The sequence below is a fragment of the Betta splendens genome, chromosome 15 (assembly GCF_900634795.4).
Source record: "Betta splendens chromosome 15, fBetSpl5.4, whole genome shotgun sequence".
In the NCBI taxonomy this organism is placed as follows: domain Eukaryota; kingdom Metazoa; phylum Chordata; class Actinopteri; order Anabantiformes; family Osphronemidae; genus Betta; species Betta splendens.
The window spans coordinates 12,870,910-12,891,782 of record NC_040895.2 but is presented as its reverse complement, the minus strand read 5'-3'; the positions used below and the strand labels follow the sequence as shown (position 1 = coordinate 12,891,782).

The 20,873-nt window shown below is 42.1% G+C and overlaps 1 protein-coding gene across 8 annotated transcripts in view; it reads right to left on the bottom strand.

Annotated features, from left to right (window-relative positions):
- pcdh15a (protocadherin-related 15a) overlaps positions 1-20,873 on the bottom strand; it is a 132,354-nt gene that overhangs the window by 67,614 nt on the left and 43,867 nt on the right. For 5 of the 8 annotated variants that reach the window (XM_029175151.3, XM_055502430.1, XM_055502432.1 and 2 more), the window contains 4 exons: positions 15,512-15,526; positions 14,194-14,259; positions 2,124-2,284; positions 467-622 (listed from right to left, as the gene is read on the bottom strand). In XM_029175151.3, the coding sequence (XP_029030984.1) occupies positions 467-622; positions 2,124-2,284; positions 14,194-14,259; positions 15,512-15,526 (398 nt within the window). The remainder of the gene's footprint in view (positions 1-466; positions 623-2,123; positions 2,285-14,193; positions 14,260-15,511; positions 15,527-20,873) is intronic. The other 3 variants (XM_055502434.1, XM_055502435.1, XM_055502436.1) reach the window with 1 other exon arrangement.

Genomic DNA, 20,873 nt, shown 5'->3' with positions numbered 1-20,873 from the left:
GTGGGCGGGAGAGCTTGTTCAGGAGGAGTCGACAGCGATGTACAATGACTCACTATACTGTTGGGCGGCTGCATATGGAAACCATAACACGGTGTGACAGCAAGTTTTAACAATGGGATGGACAAAGTGTGAGTCAACAGTCGTGTTGCCTAGATCTCAGGAGGGAATCGCATTAATTCTAACCTTCACATATTAAACATACAAATATGAGGAACAGGACCTCCTATAGAAAGAAAAGACATTATTTCATTTCTATTTGCACCACTGGGCTCAGATGCAATCTCTGCACCAGAGCTCAACATTTCCAACTTTAGCACTTCATAAAAAAAAGCCACAACGATGTCGTCCCTTGCGGCTGCAGCCAATTGTCACCAAGATGGAACCTAATGAAGAGCCAGCTAATGGGAAAGTGTAGCATCCACATTTAAACCAGACCCGCGTGTTCTGACACGTGTGGCGCTCTCACCTCGTTCACGGCCACGTAGTAGCGCGGCTGCTGAAAGCGCGGCGTGTTGTCGTTGACGTCCCTCACGACGATCCGCACCTCGTGTAAAATCACCGTGCCCACAATCTCGTTCGTGCACTGGACCTGAACCACAATGCTGGTGGTGGAGTTTGGCGGCTGATGGAGGAAGGCAGAGTTCGTCAGTGCCTGTGTTTTCCCGTTGTTCCAGCACACATTCAAAACAGCTGACTGGGGTCACAACAAGTTATGAGTCATGCAGAGTTGAATAAACATGATCAGTTTAGAGCCCGGGCGACCTTCACTGGTTTCTGGAACTCTCACTGCCCTCGAATGGAGCAAAACGAGGACAAGAGTTTTTTCGCACAACTGTACTTTTACAGAGTCCATCAGTATTCAGATGGAAACAATTCACTTGGTGAACTACAGTTTAGCATGTGGTTCATCTCGCCTGAATGGCCTGAGCGATGCCTTGCAGGACTCTTATTCAGATCCAAACGCTTCTGGGTGATGGTGTAAACAAACCATGGCTGGGACTGTATACTCTATCAGCCCTGCACAATATTCAAATATTAGTGTTGGACCGAGTGAAGAGCCGTGCTCTCTGGGCCACGTTCTGCAGCAGCAGCTCAGACACCGTGTGAAGTCAAACACAGGGCTGATCTGGCTCTACAGCTCCTCGCTCTATATGCGCCTCTGCTGACGTCCTTCCTCCTGTTAATTGGCCATATATCTGACGGATCCCCATTAGATCCCAGCTCTCCAGCTCTCTATACCCTTAAGTTAACCCAACTACACTCTTAACGCTCCTTCCTCCCACCCGTCGGAGCATTTAACACCCCACGCTGACCCCCGCTGCACTGCACACATCACATTCTATACCGTCCCCCTCCAGACTCGTGTTGGCCCAGCAGGCTCACTGGACTGTACACATGACATACAGAGGCAGACAGCCGCGTCTGCATTCATGTATTCACGTACTATATTTAGTGCTAGCGGTAGATTATGACAAAAATTGGAAGCAACTGCATCACATCTGCCATCGCTTCCCTCTCATACAGTAGGTAAACACGAGTGAGGAACATCATGAATTTAAAATTGTATTTATAAACTGGGGAAATGATGTAGGAGTACAGAATTATGTGTCACTGTATATGTGAGACTGTGTGGTGGGACTTTTATAGGAACTAAAAATCATGGTTTTTACTATTAAAATAATTTTATATTACATAAACTATTCATATTTCATATCAAAAATACTAATGAGTTGACATAAAATGCATCATATTACAGCAATGATACACAAACATACAAATTGATCGTATAAATCAGTGTTTTTTATCTTGAAGGAATAAAACTGGTGACTTACTGATGCACTAATGTACATGCTGTAATGAAGTCAGTTTTTCTTCTTGCTTTATTCCTTAATTATTTTAATGGACTCCCACGGATCTTAAAAATGACTATAACGAGCCATTCTTAAATTCAGAGAGGCCCAATTAAAACAAATGCTTTATGATTAGCACAAACAGATGCTGGGTAATCTACAGCACTTGCTCCTGTGATCTCGCAATCACAATTAACCATTCGTACACAAACGATGCAAAACAAATCCACTTTAAACGTCCACATTCCAAATGTGACTTTTACTTTTACTCACATCTCTGTCCAGAACACGCCCGGTACTGTTCAGGAAAAGCCTCTGTTGCACTGGATCCAGTATCACCCAGTAGTCGTAGTTGTCTAACAACGTCAGCGAGATGGTTCTGTTGGGGCCTCTGGCTCGGCCGGTAATCTGCATGTTTTCCACCAAAACTGTACCTGAAAGCAAAAATGTCTTCATTTAACACACAACCATGATCCAGTTAATTCACTGCTAATGTTTAATTACTGTAGTACAGTGTCTGAGAGTCTGAGTCAAGGAAAATAAGTAATTATTATTTCAGCATGGCAAAATGAAAACACTGGTGAAGGTCACATCACTTCAATCAGCTAAAATGAAAAGGAACTAGAAACAAAGGAGTACAATACTTCATATAATGGCCCTTGGGTGCAGTACTTAAATTATTTCATGACAAGGTAATGTTTGACTTTTTGTTGCTTTTTGTGCAACTTGACTTTTCAAATGGACTCGGACCCCAGAACAACAATGCTAGAATACTGCCTCTGGTCTCTGTAGCCGAAGTAATATAGGCAAAGTTCTAAAAATTGATAATTATGATCCTTAAGGCCACTGACATACTGGTTATGCTCCACAGCTTTAATCAGCCAGTGTTTAAACCACAGAAAACCCTCTGAGGAAACCCCCCAAGGGCAGTAATATCTGAGGATCGCTCCACTCCTATGACAAAATTAGTGGCGGTTCACTAAAATCATGCTGAACAGAGGAAAGCTCAGGGGGAAGAAGGTGTTTTAAATTGGATCGAAACTGAACTTGGGCTCAGAAACGGATTTCAGCTCAGATGTTAATTGTAATTCTGGCAGACGGCATTAGAATAATCTTACAAATGAGGGAACGCACACACAGTAAAAGCAAAGACAAATAGAGATGAGCAGTGAACACCAGGCAAGTAAGCTAGTGATAGTAGCTAATGCTGCCTGTGTCTAATCCCACCACCATCTGCCATCTCGCTTTATTTTATTTGGAGCCACATATTGAAAATACAAAACGTAGGAGCGACACTGAAACCTTGACCTGTTTGCAGGAAGCAGAAAATTAATATATTTAAAGGAATAAAATATTATTAGAAAACTAACAAGTTGTTATGCATGTCAACATTTTTCAAAGCCTTAGACAGACATCCTCAAACTCAGTACTCTTTAATAACTTTGTTTATATAAAAGCCTGGCTAAAAACCATGGGATTTATAGTAACTGCATAAAATCAAGGTTTTCATTTCAGGTTCACTCTTATCGGCCCGTTAGCTGAAGCTGATGCTGTGAGACATTTGCTATGTCAACACAATGAATTTATGAAAGCTTGGTTTCAGCTTATTAGACGTAACCATATGTAGATAATGAAATACTGCAGGGACAGTAAAGAGTTCTTGACATGCTTCGTAAATCTACCAGTTGTAAAGCCTGAGAGGGTGATGGTACTTTAATGGGATTTTTAATTAGTGCCCTTAACATCTTGTACTTTATTCTTTGATAAAGCAGGTTTATCCATTTTGCAGAGGCACTCAGAGCCGCAGACACTCAGGGAGGAGCCCAGATGGAGGTGTGATGAAAGCGTTTGCATTATAATTATAATACCCACTCCAGGATTTTATGCTACTATTAATAACCGAGCTCCCTGTTTGCAGCAGTCAGGGTTTGATGCATTTGTGTGCCGTGATCACAAGGACCTATAATTATCTGTCTCACTTGGGCTAAACTGCATCTGAAAAATGAATCTCCAAAGAATTTAATTTAAAAGTCAAAAGACCCCCCTGTTGCTGGCTCATTAATCTAAAACACTGATTTTCATAAATATATCTGCCTCGGCAACATGAGTGGTGAGCTACATCTTTTTGAAACTCTCGAGTCGTAAATTACAACGCTGATATTATTACAAGGGAGGGCGCAGCGAGCCTCCTTTCTTTCTCAAGTTAATTGAACTTCAGCTTTTCTGCTGTGACAGCCAATAAACCCACTGTTCTGGGCACTTCATTTCTCCGTCCCGGTAACACAGCGAAGTTGTTCCCCTCATCAGTCAAGCATCTGTCAGACATACACAGGAGCGGTACCCAGAGTTCCCCCCACGCTGTACAGTATATGCAGTCTGCTTCTAAATAAATAGAATCAACCTTCCCTCTAGTAGGTTGTGACTCAGTCAGAGGCATCTCCGGTCACAGGCGGCTCTGATCTGGGCTTCACAGTGAACCAACTCCACAGAGAAAACACAGAGGACTCACTTTTATCCCACATATCAATAATGTTGGCATCCAAACATGATGGCACCAGATAAATGTGGGAGCCTGTTTCTCATTGGGCTCCAGGTTGAAGACAATCCAAAAACTTGAGATGGATTAAGATTTACTGGTCATCAACAAGGCTGCAATGTATGATTGCAATTCCCAGTAGGTTCAAAGTACAAAAGCACAGCGTGGACGTGCATTACTGCTGCTCAATGCCAAAAAAAAAAAAAAAAAAAAAAACCCTAAAGATCCTCACAGCAAACTTTCCCAGCTTCACCGATTTAAGTGTGAACAAATTGCTTCATTCAACTAAACTTACATCATCCAACAAAAGATTACAGAGTGAGGAGTTGCTTGCCTGAAGCCTCCACTGGATTACTTCAATCTCCAACCTTTTGCAAATGTTGAAAAAAAAAAATAAGAGCATAATATTCTGGCATCAGTTGAAGGTTATTTAAATTAGAATTGCTTTTGAAGGTTTTACTTTTAAAGACAAGAAGCACCTGTTTGAATGTCTACAAGCAGAACAGACTCAGACACTGAACGTGGTGATGAACTTGTTTGTGTGAGCTCTCCGTGGAGCTGGAGGTTTGACCGCCTACAAATGCTTCCACCTCCCCTAGACCAAACTTTTAAAAAGTAAACCAAATAAAAATATCTTTGTTTTATGATAAAAAAAAAACTATATTTGAAAATCATGAATCCAGCATCCACTGAAGACTCTCATCTTCAGTGCCATCTTCCTAAAATACTTTCAAAACTAAATCAGCTTCTTCCCAAACACAGTTTTTCTAAAATAAAGAAGAATATGGAACACATACATTGTATTTAATGTAGCTTTTTTAATCATCTTTTACAGACTGCCACACCAAGGTTCCCTAAATATATAATACTGTACATGTGGAATACTATACATTTGTCATTTCTTCAGTATATATTTTATGAATGTTCAGTAATTTACCATTGATCTCCATCCAAAGTGACTTAAAGCAGATAATAGTGGTGAAAGAGATTCCAGTAGCTTTCCTGTGCAGTTAAGACTGGAGCCCCTGCAGCTGTCAGCCATCAATGCTGTCTGAGCAACAGTGCCTGACATGCCTAAAACAAAAACTCCTTGAGTGCTCACAGTGAGTGGCAGTGGAAGCACAGTGGAGATGCAGTTTAAATTTAAAGTCTGGTCAGCTTGTCTCATAAAGCTCAGGAGTTTCTCTTAAACTTTATGTCACAGTAAAACACAACATATTCACTCAGGTAATAAGTTCAGGCGGTCTGTCCAGGGTGCAGACTGCCTTTCACCCAATGACAGCTGGGACGGGCTCCAGCACCTCCCTGCTCCTTACCAGAAAACGTGGTTAAGATAATACATTGACAGATGGAAGGATGGATGGATGGATTATTTAGGTTTACTTTTCACCCATCATGTATAATTGCTCCAACACGCAGACCCCTCGTGTCACTCAAGCACACGCTCTCTAAACACATACAGTGCAAACATGTGCACCAGCTGTCAAGACATCCAGTGCCCAACCTCATCTAAAATACAGTACGTCTATTACAGCTATTACCAAATGAGGAAGGATGTAATATCAATGCCTCCTTAGCTCTCCAAACGCCTAATAACCTCTAATTACTCGTCATACAACTTGACAGGAAAAAAAAAAAAACATCTGTCTGTTTCTGCCAAAGTAAACAAGAACCAAAACAGAAAAGCAGCAGCTGCTTCATTCAGTAGACGGAGATCCCAAAAAGTTCTCAGAAGCAGTGTCACTGTAGCCGCTTGTTAAGTGTTTTTTACTTCCTCTTCACACTGTGTGAGGTGTTAGTCATAAGTGTTTGCATGCTGAGCTTATATGAGGCGCTGTACACCATTTTGTGAATGCGACCCCCTCCAGATCTGGGTTAAACTTGACTTTTTTCCGACCTCTCTTCGGCAGGAAGGCAGCTAATTTTCCTCTGCAGATCCCCCAAAATAACTCAAATACAAATAATTTCCTGACTAAAATCATGCATAATAGTCACTATCATGCAATTATGCAGTTAAGGAAAGTCAAATCAAAAGTGACTAAACATCACTCTTTTCAAACTACGTATTTAAACCTTACAAGCACACAGTGGAGTTCACATGAAAGATTAAAGACCAGAAGGATATAAAATGACAAGGTAATGTTTATTTAACAATCTGAAATGTGTGTACTGTGCAAACACATGACAAATGAACAAAAAAATGAAAACACACTCTTCAATTTTTCAATTAGATTCTCCTAAATGATTTAGTCTGAATCAAACATGGAACAGAGGCCACACTGTTATTAAATTAACTAATACACAGGCAAAGAACACATCGTTATTAAATTTGGAGCCTCACCCGCATGTGCTGCATTGACAGGATTAGTTCATGTCACATGGTGTAATTATAGTATTGCTTTTGACTGTCAAGTGAAGGAGGCAAATTGGCCCAAGCCAATGGGCTGTACAGTAATAGCACATCTTACATAAAAACTTAATATCACTGGCGAATACAAAGGTGTTAGGGGAGCGTGAGCAAATGAAAGAACAAACCAGTTACATCACATGGTCACATGGCCCCTAACCGCCCTGGAAAAACAGCTGTTAAATGATCGATCTTCATCATAACTGTAAATTTAAATTATGGCGTAATGTCAGTGTTAAATGCTCACGTGGGAACTGAGTGATGGCCAGTAGAGAATCACTGCTGTTTTGAAGAAGGACCAAGTGTTGAACGAGAGAGCTTAACAAACATAAAAAATAATAAGTAGTGAAGTAAATATAACTTTATTGCAGTCTATTCTATGTACTGTACAGTATATCGGCTTTGGTAACAAAACCCTTATCAGTATTGGCAGTCCTGGTCCCACTGCGCTGCTGTTGGGTTGCATGGAGCAGATTATTAAAAGCATTACAGTACATCAGCTGGACAATGGTTCTAACAAACCCCAGCTTGTGGGCAGAATAATTATAATAATAGATATATTGTACCACAGATGCAGGCAAAACGGGGATCCACCAGCTGGATTTCTACAAACCTTTAGATGCCTCTGGTATGAACGACGGCTGGCCACCATTACCAAAATGTTGGTCACAGGCCTTTGGGTTAACGGTCGCATCACATCAGCTTTAATCACAGCGCAGTAGTAGGTATAAGCAGCAGAGCACTTCAAGTCTTAAAGATAAAATATCTTTCAAGCTTCTAAAATTTCAAATTTAACAATTCAAATCTGTTGCGTCCTGCTTGTAATGAGCCAAGATTAGATGATGCATATTTCTGCTATGATTCAATCAAGTCAATGAACTCACCACTAATTGTGCATTCACAAAAAAAAAAAAAAGTGAACACACTGATTAGTTCAAAGTTCCAGCGCAGCCTCGTTTGGACATGCTTCCATCCATGAGCGGCGAAACTGGATTATTCACATGATTTTATTATTTGGGGTAAGACTGAAAACTATACTATAACTATACTCTACAGCAGAACATGCTTGGTAGGTTTATTTTTCTTTTGTCACATGAATGGCTGAGTGAACTGTACACTCATATCAGGCAGTTTTACTGATTTTCGGAGGAATGCGGGGGAGAAATCTCATTATTGACCAAACAGCCTAATACTAACCAGGTTACTGCAGAGCATGGAGCGTCCAATTTACTGCCCTAACATGATTTCTCCAAACAAACAGGCTTCATGTGTGGATGTAAACTCGGCCATTTGGAAAGGAAATGCCCACCTACAGATGGAAGGAGTCACTGCAGCCGCCTTAAATCTCACTCTCTCGTATTTTTGGCAGCTATTTCCAGCCTGTGTGCTTCATTTCTGACCTGGGGATTACTCAATTCCTCTATATTCAGCGACCCTGTGAGCTCAAGAGGTGCAAGAGTGAATACGCTCGACAACATGCTACACTAATACGAACACACACTTACTGTATGTTTGGATCTTAACATAAACTGGATGGATTTATGATGCAATGTTTTAGCCAAGGTTGAAAACCACAGTATGACATCACAATCTAATAACCATGAGGTAATTATAAAAGTAATGGAGAGGTCGTCATATTTAGAGCTTGTGAGGCCTAAACATGAATTATAAATGACCAATCATGTTAATGCCCGCTCTGTTCAGATTAATGTGAGGATTAAAGTAATCCACCGTCTCATCGCAGTGTGCTGGAAATTAATGAACGCTCTGTGTCTTATTACCAAAAATCAAATTGTGAAATCAACAATACAGCTTTCAGATGTTTAACTCAATTAAAAATGTAATCATTTACCAAAAGCTTTGTTTTATTTTAAATATTTTACTTTGCTCATACTACCTGAATAGGTGACGTACACAAGCTTGCGGTAATGCATGTGTCCCACCACAATAAAGAACTCCATTACCATCAGACAAGCAAATATCCCTAAATAAAGCCCATGAGGCCTATTTGATATACAGCACATTTAAATATTAATAAACTGTAGATAATACACAAATGATGTTTGACAACAAGGGGCCATCACCTTGATGTGTTGATAGGGAGCCACGTGTGACTCCAAAGACTTAATGGGGTTTTGAATAAGCTTTATTTCACTGTAGTGATAACAGTTATGAGCCAGAAAATGGCACCATCATTCAAACTGCCCAAACAATTGTTATGGTGCCCACAGACCCGGCGTCATTGCTTCAGTGAAGCAGCTTTGGGAGCTCTCTGCACACGGCGCCATCATTACAGCGCTGGCGCGGCAGCTTTACAGGAGGGATGCTGAAAGTGAAATTACACCCAGAACACAGTCTGTTTGAGGGTTTTGCCTATGCAGAAGCAAAGAAGCTACTTTTTTTTAAATCTACTGCAGTGATGTCCTATTTGTCTGTATAGTAGTGAGGAAAACTAACCACTAACTAGTTCTGCTCTACAGTCTCTTCACGTACTGTATGTAGACGAGGAGAGATACTGCAGTCAAAGAAATCTGGGATTTCCTTAGAGATATGTGAATAAAAAAATGCAATCTATGATGACACTATTAATCTAAGATGACAATTCCACCATAGTGTGGAAAAGCAGCTGAATAATGCAGCGAGGGTTGCACGCGCTCACCAGGACCCACACTCATAAAAAAGCAATTTGTTTCTTTCACCTTTAAAAATAGTGAGAGGAAACTAAATTCTTTGGGTGAATTTAACACACGCTGCTTTCCAATTTTCTTTGATCAAGCTGAAGTAAACAAAAGGTTGGATAAAGAAACTTGACTGATTATTTATCTCGGAGTTTGAGGACAAAATGATTACATATATTATATCAATTGAGGGTAATTACATTGCTTGACAATGTACTGTAATTGCTGTATTTAATTCCACAACACAATAATGTGTTCTTTACTTTGAATGGAAAACAATAGCATTGACATGACAAGCGCTTTAATTAGGGGGAAGTAGACGGGGAGGCTACAGGCAAATCTGATGAGCCAAGACCTCCTGCATCAGTTTATCACAAGGTGCGTTTGACCTGAATAATAAAGCAGCAGCACAGTTTTGTACAGAGGTAGACAATAATCTGTAGATAGTGTGGGGCTGAGCCTCATGCCTTCCTGTTTTGTACTCTAATCCACAAGGAGCAGGTGTTGTGCACTAATCCCGCCTCTCAGCTACACTCCAATTATATATTGATGACCGAGCAATCCTCACAACTGGATGTCATTATACAACTGAAGGGAGACGACTGTACTGAACGTGTGTGAGACAGGTAGTAAAGGAAAGAACAGCACTAGTGTTGAGATAAAACTGAGCAAAAGTTGAATTCACAGCAATTTATGCAACACACACACACACACACACACACACACACACAGACAGACAGACAGACAGACAGACACACAGACACACAGACACACAGACACACACACACACACACACACACACACACACACACACACACACACACACACACACACACACACACACACACACTGTGTGAAACCGCAGAAACAGATTCACAGATCCAGAAAAAATCCAATTGGCCACTTGGGTAACTCTCACAGATGTTTCCTGTCTTGCTAAGTTGCAATTATGAAGCCAAAAAGAAATGCCTGCAGTGCTGATCAGCAAAATTAAAGGTGTGAGGTGTGTGATTTTTAACATGGAAGTCAATTTTTAAAATGAATGCGCTGCCTTAGATGTTGGACCTCTGAATGTTTATATCCTGAGGTCAGGACCGGCTCACTGCCGTTTATTATGGTGTCATGACTCAAAGACTTGACAGGCTCACACCATTTTATATTCTAGCAAAAACACACTAAAAGAACAGGCTGAAAATGGCTGTTTAAAGAGATCTGAGCACCGGAGTGCGTGTTGGGGGAACGGTCGCTAAGCTGTCTGCAGTTGCGAGGAAGACGTCAACACAGACAGCAGGAGAAAATTAATTAGCGAGCAGACTTTTAGTTTCTGCTACGTTTGTGTTGATCAGACTAGTTCATGCTCCATTTGAAAAGTGTGGCTCTGGCAGATCGATAAAGTGCAGCAAAGAGTTGTAAGTACATCCTAAATGTAGACTTTGAGTCGAAGTAATTACGTCTACACACATATACTGTGGTTACACTGGGCATCAGCTCAAAGGCAGCTACAACGGCGGTGTTCATCAGTTTGACCGGCTGCGTTTCATGGGACGTCATCCATTGTTCTTCCCTTCAGCCGAGGTGCCATCACTTCTTTTCTTCTTCTTTTATTTCCCCTCCACACAATTTGGGGAAAAGAAATGACCGGTATGATTCAGAGAAACCCATTCATCAATTTGCTCCCCTGCTGACAACTACTATTGTTTTCAAATCCGTGTATGAGTTTGAACATTCCTCACAGCGAGGAATGGAGGCTGCACGCTTGGACGGTGTCTGGAGCCTTATCACCGTCGGGATGAGCTTAGAGTAATTGTGTTCCTCCTCTAAGTGAAACGAATAGATTAAAATGAATGAATTCAAAGACGAGCCCAAAGGTTTCTCTGGGAACGATAATTAATATGTTGTGTCTGGAACGAGAGGAAAGCGGAAAGGCTAGCACAGACTATACAGTGGAGCATGACACCATTAAGAAATAAAGTAATGAAGAGGTAAAGTAATGACAAGTTTGGTGGAGAGAAAAAATAACTTGAAGGAGAGAAGCTAATGAGTCCGAAGCACCTGAGAAAAGCGCTCAGAGTCTTGCTCATCTCATTAATTGTTTAAACCTGCTAACACACTTTAAATTCGGCAAAGCAGCAGTGGACACAGGCCCTGCTCCCCCGCCTGCACCACACAGAACCAGGCAGACGGACATGTAAGACGGCAAAATCCAGGAGTCAAGATGGAAAATACTGCAGAGCTGCTTTTTGCTTTTGACAAACTTCTTTGGCACAAGTTTAGAGAAAGTGGAACGAGAGCATTGTTTCCTTCCAAATGAGTGCACTGTTCTGGGTTAGAACCAAAAGGCATGAAGTGATAAAAGGGCAGCAAGCTCCGTGTTAGAGAGCCCATTGACGGCCCAGCTCTCAGATAAAACCTCCGTTTTCATTATCATCTCATTCAAATACAGACTTTTATTCCTTTCATGGATCATCTTTAGACATTAGACGTTGCCTGTGCAACCTGTAAAACAAACTGGCTAAAATTATAATCGAATAACCGAAATCTACAGCGGGAAAATCATGCACTACACACCGGCTTCATTTTCATAATAGGGCAAAATATCATCATAGACTTTTTAATGTGGAGTGTGGAGAGGCTCATAACGAGCTAATCAGAGACGCAGGTGGAGAATAAGCCACCCAGGACAGCATCGCTGGTTCAGAACGCAGACTTCACCCAACAGGACGAACAGTTGATACAAATCCTGAATCGAAAGGAGTAGCTGCATCCTCATTTACAGACCCACCGACTCACACGATCCACTGCCGCCGTAGCGAACCTCCTGTCAATGAGACAGTGTGACTCCTCTGCCCTCTCCTCATTTCCAGCTGCCCCGTCCTAGGAGATAGAAATCTCCTCAGTCGCATTAACTGCTTTTGGATTTGGCTCACAGCCTGAATAAGCAGAGGAGCCTATAGAAAACAAGCTGTGTCCTCCCGGCAGAGATGTGCGCTCAAAGCGAGCGGGACTCTGTGTAGTGTCTGGCACCTGTCAGTGGGTCTGCACAAGCAGCAGCTTGGATAAATTAAACATGTTACGCTTCATTTCAACAACTGGGCTGCCATCCCCTCGCGACCACTGGTTTTTAACCCGACAACAAAATATAGCAAGTTTTAAAATATGAAATCAAGAAAATTGGCTTCTTTCACAAAGCCACAAAAAAACATAACCAAACGTAATTCCCTCCCGGGCCAAACAGCGCTGCCTTCATTAAACGTGTTGCCCACCTGCTTCACCTCTTAGTTTTTCCATTTTTGGCTTTTGAAAAGAACGGTCATTGGTCTGAAAACTGAAACTGTTTTCTGACCTCAACCAAACAAAGACAGACAGGTGAGTATGTTGTTTGCGTTCCCATTCACTGACAGGAACGAATATATAAAAAGGCAAACGTGCAGAAAAGATGGAATCTCATAACGTGCCATTCGTATGGTTTCGGTGTGACAGAAGAGAAGAGACGAAACGCATTAAGGAGGATAATTGCTTTGGTCAATAACGGCGGGTCCCCTGTTTTACATTCCATTATGGCGGCGATAGGCTCGGCGCCGTTTCATCACCGGGCGATAAATAAGGGGACGGCGCGGCCAGAGGAGACCCACATCCCAGGTAAATGAGCGCTTTATGAGGGGGATTAGTGAAAATCCCTCACACAGGGCATCGCCACATGTGGGGGTGAGAGCCGGCTTTGGGGATGCAGGCTTGGCTACCTTCATCTCACACATTGCCCCGGCAATCGATCAAAGCCGCAAATCACAGCTGCGCGCACAAGGAGTAGGTGACACGGTGTGACAAGCTGAATTGGTAGCTATTGCACTGATGAATGGCATCCTCGTATGACACGGAGCCACGCAATCAGACCCCTGAGATTTAGCCATGCACACAAGGTTAGTGCTCGCTGTGTGTGCAGCCACCCACGAAGCGGTGCCCAGAGCACGTATAGGCGAGGAAGAGGAGCATCTGGGAAGTAGCTCTCTGTTTATGAACAGGCTCCGGATCCTATCTGCAGGGACAGCTACTCATTAAAGCCTGTTAACCTGCAGTGCTAATATCTGCAGGGAGAACGCGGCGAGACAAACGCGCACCTGCTCCATTTAGGGAGATGCATTTCTCATCCCCTCAATGAACATATAGCTCCTCCCCCAAGCAGAAGTCACGCAAACGCAGGTGGGGGAAAAAAAAGGGTGCAAACTCGCTGCAACGTGAAGGGAAGTGCATGGAACAGAGAGAGAGTAGATGAGGGAGAAGCCAGAGGAGGACAAAGGGAGAGGAAAACTACACCACAACTGTGCAGGGAGGAGACGACTCATTAATGGAGCCCCGCATCATATCTGTATGCCAAACACCATCTGCATTCACACACACTAACACTCCACTCTGCCCCTGGAGAGTAGAGCAAATACACAAAGCAAGAACAACTAGAGTTTATTTATGTTTAATAGAAACGGAAACGACAATCCACTAAATCTGACAAAACGTCTCCAACAACCATCCCGCCCCATGTGACTCCGCTGAGAGGCTCTACTCCACTACGCTGGAATGCTGGTCGCTCCCACAGGGAAAGTATTAATGTGTGGCAAACAACAGTTCCTGCAGAACAAAGTAATCCATGCTACTGCACCAGCATTTACGTCAGTGGGAGACGGCGTGAACATGAAGCGGCGATAAGAAAGCGGCGAGTTGGCTACGCACCGTTGGGGCTTTCCTCGTCGATGGTCACAATGGTTGCAGGGGGTCCTGGCCTGTACAGCTTACAATCTGCACATACACAAGGAGAAAACCAATGTTAAAGACTTTAATCGCTGAGGTATAGTCCAAGTGGTCACACTTCATGGCAGCTTATGACAGTTAGATAAGCTAAATAAGTTGATACTATACATAAATGATGTAAAAATACTACAGACACTACTTTCAGTCCAATAGTGAGCTACAGTACAACACAGGTGTCATTTCACCCGACCGGTCCAACCCTGGTTCTGCTGGAGGCCAGTTAGTCCTCTCCAATGTTGCCTGGTGCTGCATAAAGGTGCAATTTTGTATAGAACAACCTCATTCTGTTTTCTGTAACATCTAAAACATTACATTTCAAAAACATGATCAGTGTTTGTTGTGAACTGATGTTGTAAAAGATATATTGAATTTACAGTATGTTACAATTCGATTCCAGACCACAACATATTACACTCAGCTGTTTTCTATTAAATATCCAAACCTTTTAAAGTAAAAGAAAAAATCAGCTTGGGCTTTTGACAAAAAAGCAGGTAGACTCATCCCGTACTTGTGACGCTTACAGTAAGGTCTGCCAATAAATTCTATTGTGTTTAGCAGAATGTAGTTTTTTTCTATTTTCTATCACATAAATCCCCTCCTGATCCCAGATTTATCTTGTGACCCACTAGAGGCAAATCCCTTCACCTAACCTGCAAAGTAATTACAACATGCTCAACCTCAACAAGGTTCAGGTTGAAATAATTGTGTGTAATAATCACTCAGTTTATTTTTGAGTCTGTTCTTTATCACTAATAGTACTTGACTGAATGATTAGCATACGGTACTTGACTGAAGCCTGCAACACAAGATAAACCTCAAAACTGTGACATAAGCTGTCATGAAGCTGACATTTATTGCAGGCAGCATCAATGACTGCTACCACATACGCATCAGCGGGAAGAAACCGTGCGATATTGACATCAGACAAACAGGTTGGTCAAAGCATGTGGCAACATCATAAGCAGAGCTCTGACAAGACTGGCTTCACAGATGGAGGTCACAGCAGCTAGATGCTATGAGCACATGGGACACAAATAATGGCAGCTTGACAGACAGCACCAGATGGAGCAGCAGGAAAGGTGGAGAGGAGGAGACAGGGGTGAGGGAGGTGTCTAGTGCAGTGAAATAGGAGCAACAAGGCGACAAGCTCCGCAGATGATGTGAGGAAAGTTAAGTACCAGGAAACTGTGGAGCGAAACGGTGGAAGAGACAGGAAGACAACGAATGTTTGCCCTCTTACCCTCGTACTGCCAGTCTGAAGGGGTCAGGGGTTAGTGGAGCCAGAGGGAGGCAGAGCACAGAAGCATGGAGGGGAAAAAGAAAAGTGTGAAACAGTTGGTTGAAGAGCAAGTCTGATGTTAGAGGGGGAGAGAAAGATCGTTATAAAAAAGAACAGCCATTAGTCAAAGGAAGAAAGGAGCAGTTCCGCTGAGGATATATCTCTTAGAAGCCTCCGCTGGAGAAATGGTGGATGTTAGAGAACCCCACACAAATACAAATATGGCCAACCAATCTCTTCTTCCTGCCAGGAGGTGAGGGCTGCATTAAAAATATTAACCGATCTAAGGTGTGAGGCACTTTCTTTTTATTAAGTGGCACCTTGTGTTGTGGGGAAAGCAAACAGCATCAACCAGCACTGGAGTCCGTCCGCAAGTTATTTAAGGCACAATTATTTCCTCCCTGGGCTTTTTATTCAACTTGCTCTCGCTTTGTCTTTTGAAGGCACTGAATCACACGTACGTTGCTGTTGATGGCGTAATATAAGATTACATGTAATCAGAGATGGCCATGAAAAAAAAAACCTAGAGCGGTCAGTGACACCACTCTAGGGTTTCACACCCGCCTTGTGTCTTCTTCTCTGCAACGAACCACCTGTTGCCAGGTGCAGGAGCGGATAGTATTCTTATTAAATATGCAAGCCCATGAGCCTCTGCTAATATGGGGTTTAAAACCTGCATATTAATCGGAGATTCAAACAAGTTGGATACGATGTTGCTGCATTTTTAATTATCGCCGTTTTCAAAAGTGCAGACAGTCGTTGCAATACTGAGCAATCAAATGGCAATGAAAACCTGGGGCTACATGTGAGATGCTTGCATTTCATGTTTTTTACAAGACAATTTTGCGCTGTAGTGAATATCCATCCATCCATCGTTAAGAAGGTTAAAAGGTAAACAATGTTTTATGGTTTCATTTCTAACCATTTAGCTGTGAATACATTTATTATAGACATCTAATATACTGTAGTCATTGAATCGGGTCCAACAGCTATTTCTGTTCCTCAATGTTCATTGTCAAAGATCCGTGGTTTTCATAGCAATTACAAAAACCTCCGTCTGCTGGTGAAAGAGCACGATGAGAGTTGCCTTTAAAAGCGACAAAATGAACAGAGCAAGTGGGTCACACCTCACCATCGCAGTCATAAACAAGGAGCATCAAAATAAATATGCAAATTTTCCCTGACAGAATACTGCGCGTGAGGTAGAAAGAGTGTGCACATGTGGAATAAAAGATCCTTGCTTTCATTTTGAGGAGACTTTTAATGGATCACAGACAGTCTGTTGTTAGTTTTGCGTGTGTGTGTATTGAGGCTCCAATGTGTGCGTTTGTGCTGGTGTGTAGCTTTAAGTGGTAGTGGAGGGGTGTGAAGAAGAAACAAGCTCAAGGAGTGAGCAGCCTGTCCATTCTCGGTGCTACGTGGCCCCTATTGCACAGAGCAGGTGGGACAGACGCATACATCAAACCTGGTAAATAATGGAAAAGTCAGTCTGTCATTTACCACAAAGTAAAATTTTCGTATACTGTAGCTCTTATCGTATTTATGCTTTTCAGTTGGAGACATTTCCTAATGCCACTCTACACAGAGCTTTCCTCCAGTTCAGAAAGCCTTCCAAAATAATGAGAGAATACAGAAAATGTTTTACTGCCAAGGGTTTTCTGCAATAATGGGACGAACAGTCTCACACAGTGTCTAGTCCTGAACACACTGGAGCTTTTAAAATAATGATGCAGCATGTCTAACCTGCAAATGCCAACACTCCAAATAAAACCATGCATGATTGAAAAACCACACTCCAATCTGACAGAGACTAGAAAATACGAGAAAATAAATAGCACAACCAGAAGGTATTGTATTCAGCAAGAGGATTGTTCTCCAAACTCTGTAGAGCAGACATTTTTAGGTGGACTGTGCACAGCAGCTCTGCTTTTAGAAACACCAACAGCTGACCAACATACACTGCCAGAAAAAGTCTGGAACGCCAAGACATTGCTTGATTTCTAAACTTGAACGTTTAAAAAATAAATTAATAAATAAACAACTAACAAATCACTGAGCACCTCAACATTTCAAAGGTCGCCTTTCGTAGGTGTTAAAGCACCGTCCAAATAAACTCATATCCAGCAAAGAAACGTTTTAAGATTGTACGCGTTGTTTTTTCTTTAATTTCTAGTGTTAAATAGAACTAAAAATGGCAACTTTCCATAGAAAACGTACAGGTGTTATAAAAGTCACACTTCCATGGGGTAAAATCCAAAAAAGCCTCATTTAAAGAGTTGTCGAGAAGAAAAACAACACGCACTAAAGCTGGCAAACCAGAAAAAAAACCTCGGCAGTGGGTCAATGTGGACCAAAGGCTGCTGTGGGTTGATGCAGCTGAAGAACAGCATAGCTAAGATGATGAAAAGACGATGGACGCCTGCCTAACAGAGTGAAGCCAGACATAGAAAACGATCTATGGATGCATGAATACCCTCAAAAAAAACCCTCACATGGAATTGGCCACAACCATTGTTCAGTTCCCCCAAGAATTATTTGGAAAATGAGGCATCTGCTGGAATCCTCTTTAAGATGGCTTGGCCAGCTCAAGCACCACATGTGAAAACCGTAGAGCTCAGGTTGGGGGGAAGCTGAATCGAGGGGTTTGGGAACACGGCCCAACCAGAAAAAACGTCTGGGATGAGCCACAGAAGGTCTGCTAGGATATAAAATGTGAATAACTGTGAAAACTAATTACAGTAGTCCAACATGCAAATTTGATTTGATCTTGATGTGCTGAAATACTGTACACTTGATGTGCCATGTACCATCTGACCTATTGATTCAATAACACCAACAAAAGGCAAAAGAGTGACACAAGTGACTATTATGTCTCTCTTTTACAGAATATAAATGCAGTTGTGTAAAGGTGCTGTCGAGCAGTCGAGGAGAGTAAGAGCTCATCACATATACAGTAGTACAGTGGCTCCGGGACAGAGTGGATCATGGAACTTGCGGCTGCAGAAGTCTGTCCGTGCCTGAGCTTGTGTGCGTTTGCTAACAGTAATACGATTTAGGAAAAGGAAGTATGTGCCTCACTTTAACTTTATGTCTAAGAGCTACAGACCTCGGTTTTGTTATAAACCAGATTTTAGAGATGATCATGTCATACGGCAGCCAATAAAAAAGTCCACATTTTTTCAACTCAAATGTAGAATAAACACAAACCACTAAATTAAGTCTGATCGAGGGCTACATGCAGCCTATGATGAAAAAAGACACACCTCAAGTTTCTGTTACAAAATTACCAGTGATGTTCCCACTGTAGGGTTTGTCAATGTCATGCAACATTTATGTTGAATGTGAAGTCAATGTTACTACGTTGCCAAGGGAACGTGAGCACTTAATTAAATTTCCTTTGAAAACAACCCTTTTTGTAAAACTAGATAGATAGAAGTTGTGGACTCTATTTGAAATACGGAATTATTTCCAGTCTGGTGAGTATCTGCTGCAGGTACAGTAGAGTCTGGGAAATAGAGGAAGTGAAATCATAACAAACGCAATGAGCAATATTAAATCACTAATAAGTAATTAGGGCTGTGTACACTTCAGAGACCTAATCTAAAGTCAATCAAAATCGTCTCGTTTTGACCTTGGGGTAATTTGCTCTCGCTCATAGCGATCTTCTCACTAATCAACCTAACAATTTTGTCATGAAGCCGTAAAACTTCAATTACAGAATCATTACGGCTCATCTGATGCAGGGATCTGCTAGACAAAGAGGAGGGAAGCAAGCGTAGTCTGATTTAGACATTTGACAAAAGGATAGAGAGCAGATCAGATTTTATCATACAGCGAATAAAAGGATTTTGGTTGTTACCAGTTAATGGGAATATGCTTTTACAAATGCAAGATACTATATTTCTACGGTCCTTTTCTCTGCAAGTTCTTCTCTCATCCCGCTATCTGAATTTAGTTTGAAAGACACAACCTTCCAGCCAGGCCATTACAAGGGAGCCCGCCGACGGCTACATTACAGAAGCAACAAGGCGGTGGCAAGATAAATTCTGCTCACTGACATTTAGTTTCAAAAGGCATTTTTACCTGCCACTCGACTCAATAGTCTGCTCTTTCTGGTGGCTTCATCTGCAAAAGCACCTTTTTAGCGACCAATAAATCAAACTGCTGCTTCCTCAGAGTGATGTTTAAAAAAAAAAAAAAAAAAGAAACGGACTTTAAAAGGACTGATGACCTTATGAGCAGAGCGGTGCAGGAGGCAGAGTCTTGATCAAACTACCGCACATTTACCACACATCTGGGGCTGCAGTAATCTTATAGATAAATATGAAAGACGTTTCATGTTTACAGAACATGTTTCCCTTCTGTCAAACCCAAGGTTGGGAGAAAAACACTCTTGAGACGCAATGAAGAGGAAAGTAGAGACTCATTTCCCATCCTTGAGATCGATGGCAGACTGCCAACCCAACAAAAAATACATCTCCTCATAAAGCGTCTCATGCTGTATGTCCTCGCCATAATAAATGCTTCTGCCCTAATATAAATATAGAATTGTATGTGACGATAAGGACGGGTCTCACACAGGGCTTTAGTAAAACAATTCTTCCAGGACAATCATTTGTTTTCCAGCCACAGTTCCACTGATTCACCTGAGGGAGGAATGTTTGGAGGCCTCAAACTCAAGGCAAACCTCATAGTGGCAGATGGCCCAGGCCAGGCCAGGCCGGAGCCGGGTGGAGGCAGAGCAAACACGGACACCGTTTCCCTGTTGGATTCTTTATTTTTCACCGAACCATGTCCAGTGAGGCAGAGGGACATTCTGGCAGCCGTCCAATGGGGCCTGGCGAAGGACGAGGAGACAAACAAAGGGCGGCCGTCCAGCGGCACACGTTGCCAGACAGGAGCTCAACACAAAGGCACAGGTCTGCGTTATGAGGTGGATGGGAGCAGTCGTCCACAGGGGTCACCCGTCAGTGATGCCACATTATCATCCACTGTACAGCAAGAACTGTTGCAATAAACTCCATCAGCAAATTCAATTTCCAGACAAATTATTCTTGTTGTCTACATTACAATATTTGATTTAATTTTCATTTTATTTCCCTATATGCTGCATGTGTAGTTTGCAGAGGCTGGAAAAATACTGAGCAGCTATAGACTCACTGTATTTTTATTAAAAATGACTAAATTACACAGAACATCACTAATTAAAGGTTTTAGTCCTGAATGCACCACATGTGCACTTTGTTGCATTCTAAGCAGTAGCATTAGCCATTCAGAATGAGGGCAGCTCCACTCAAACACTACAATCATTTACAGAACATTA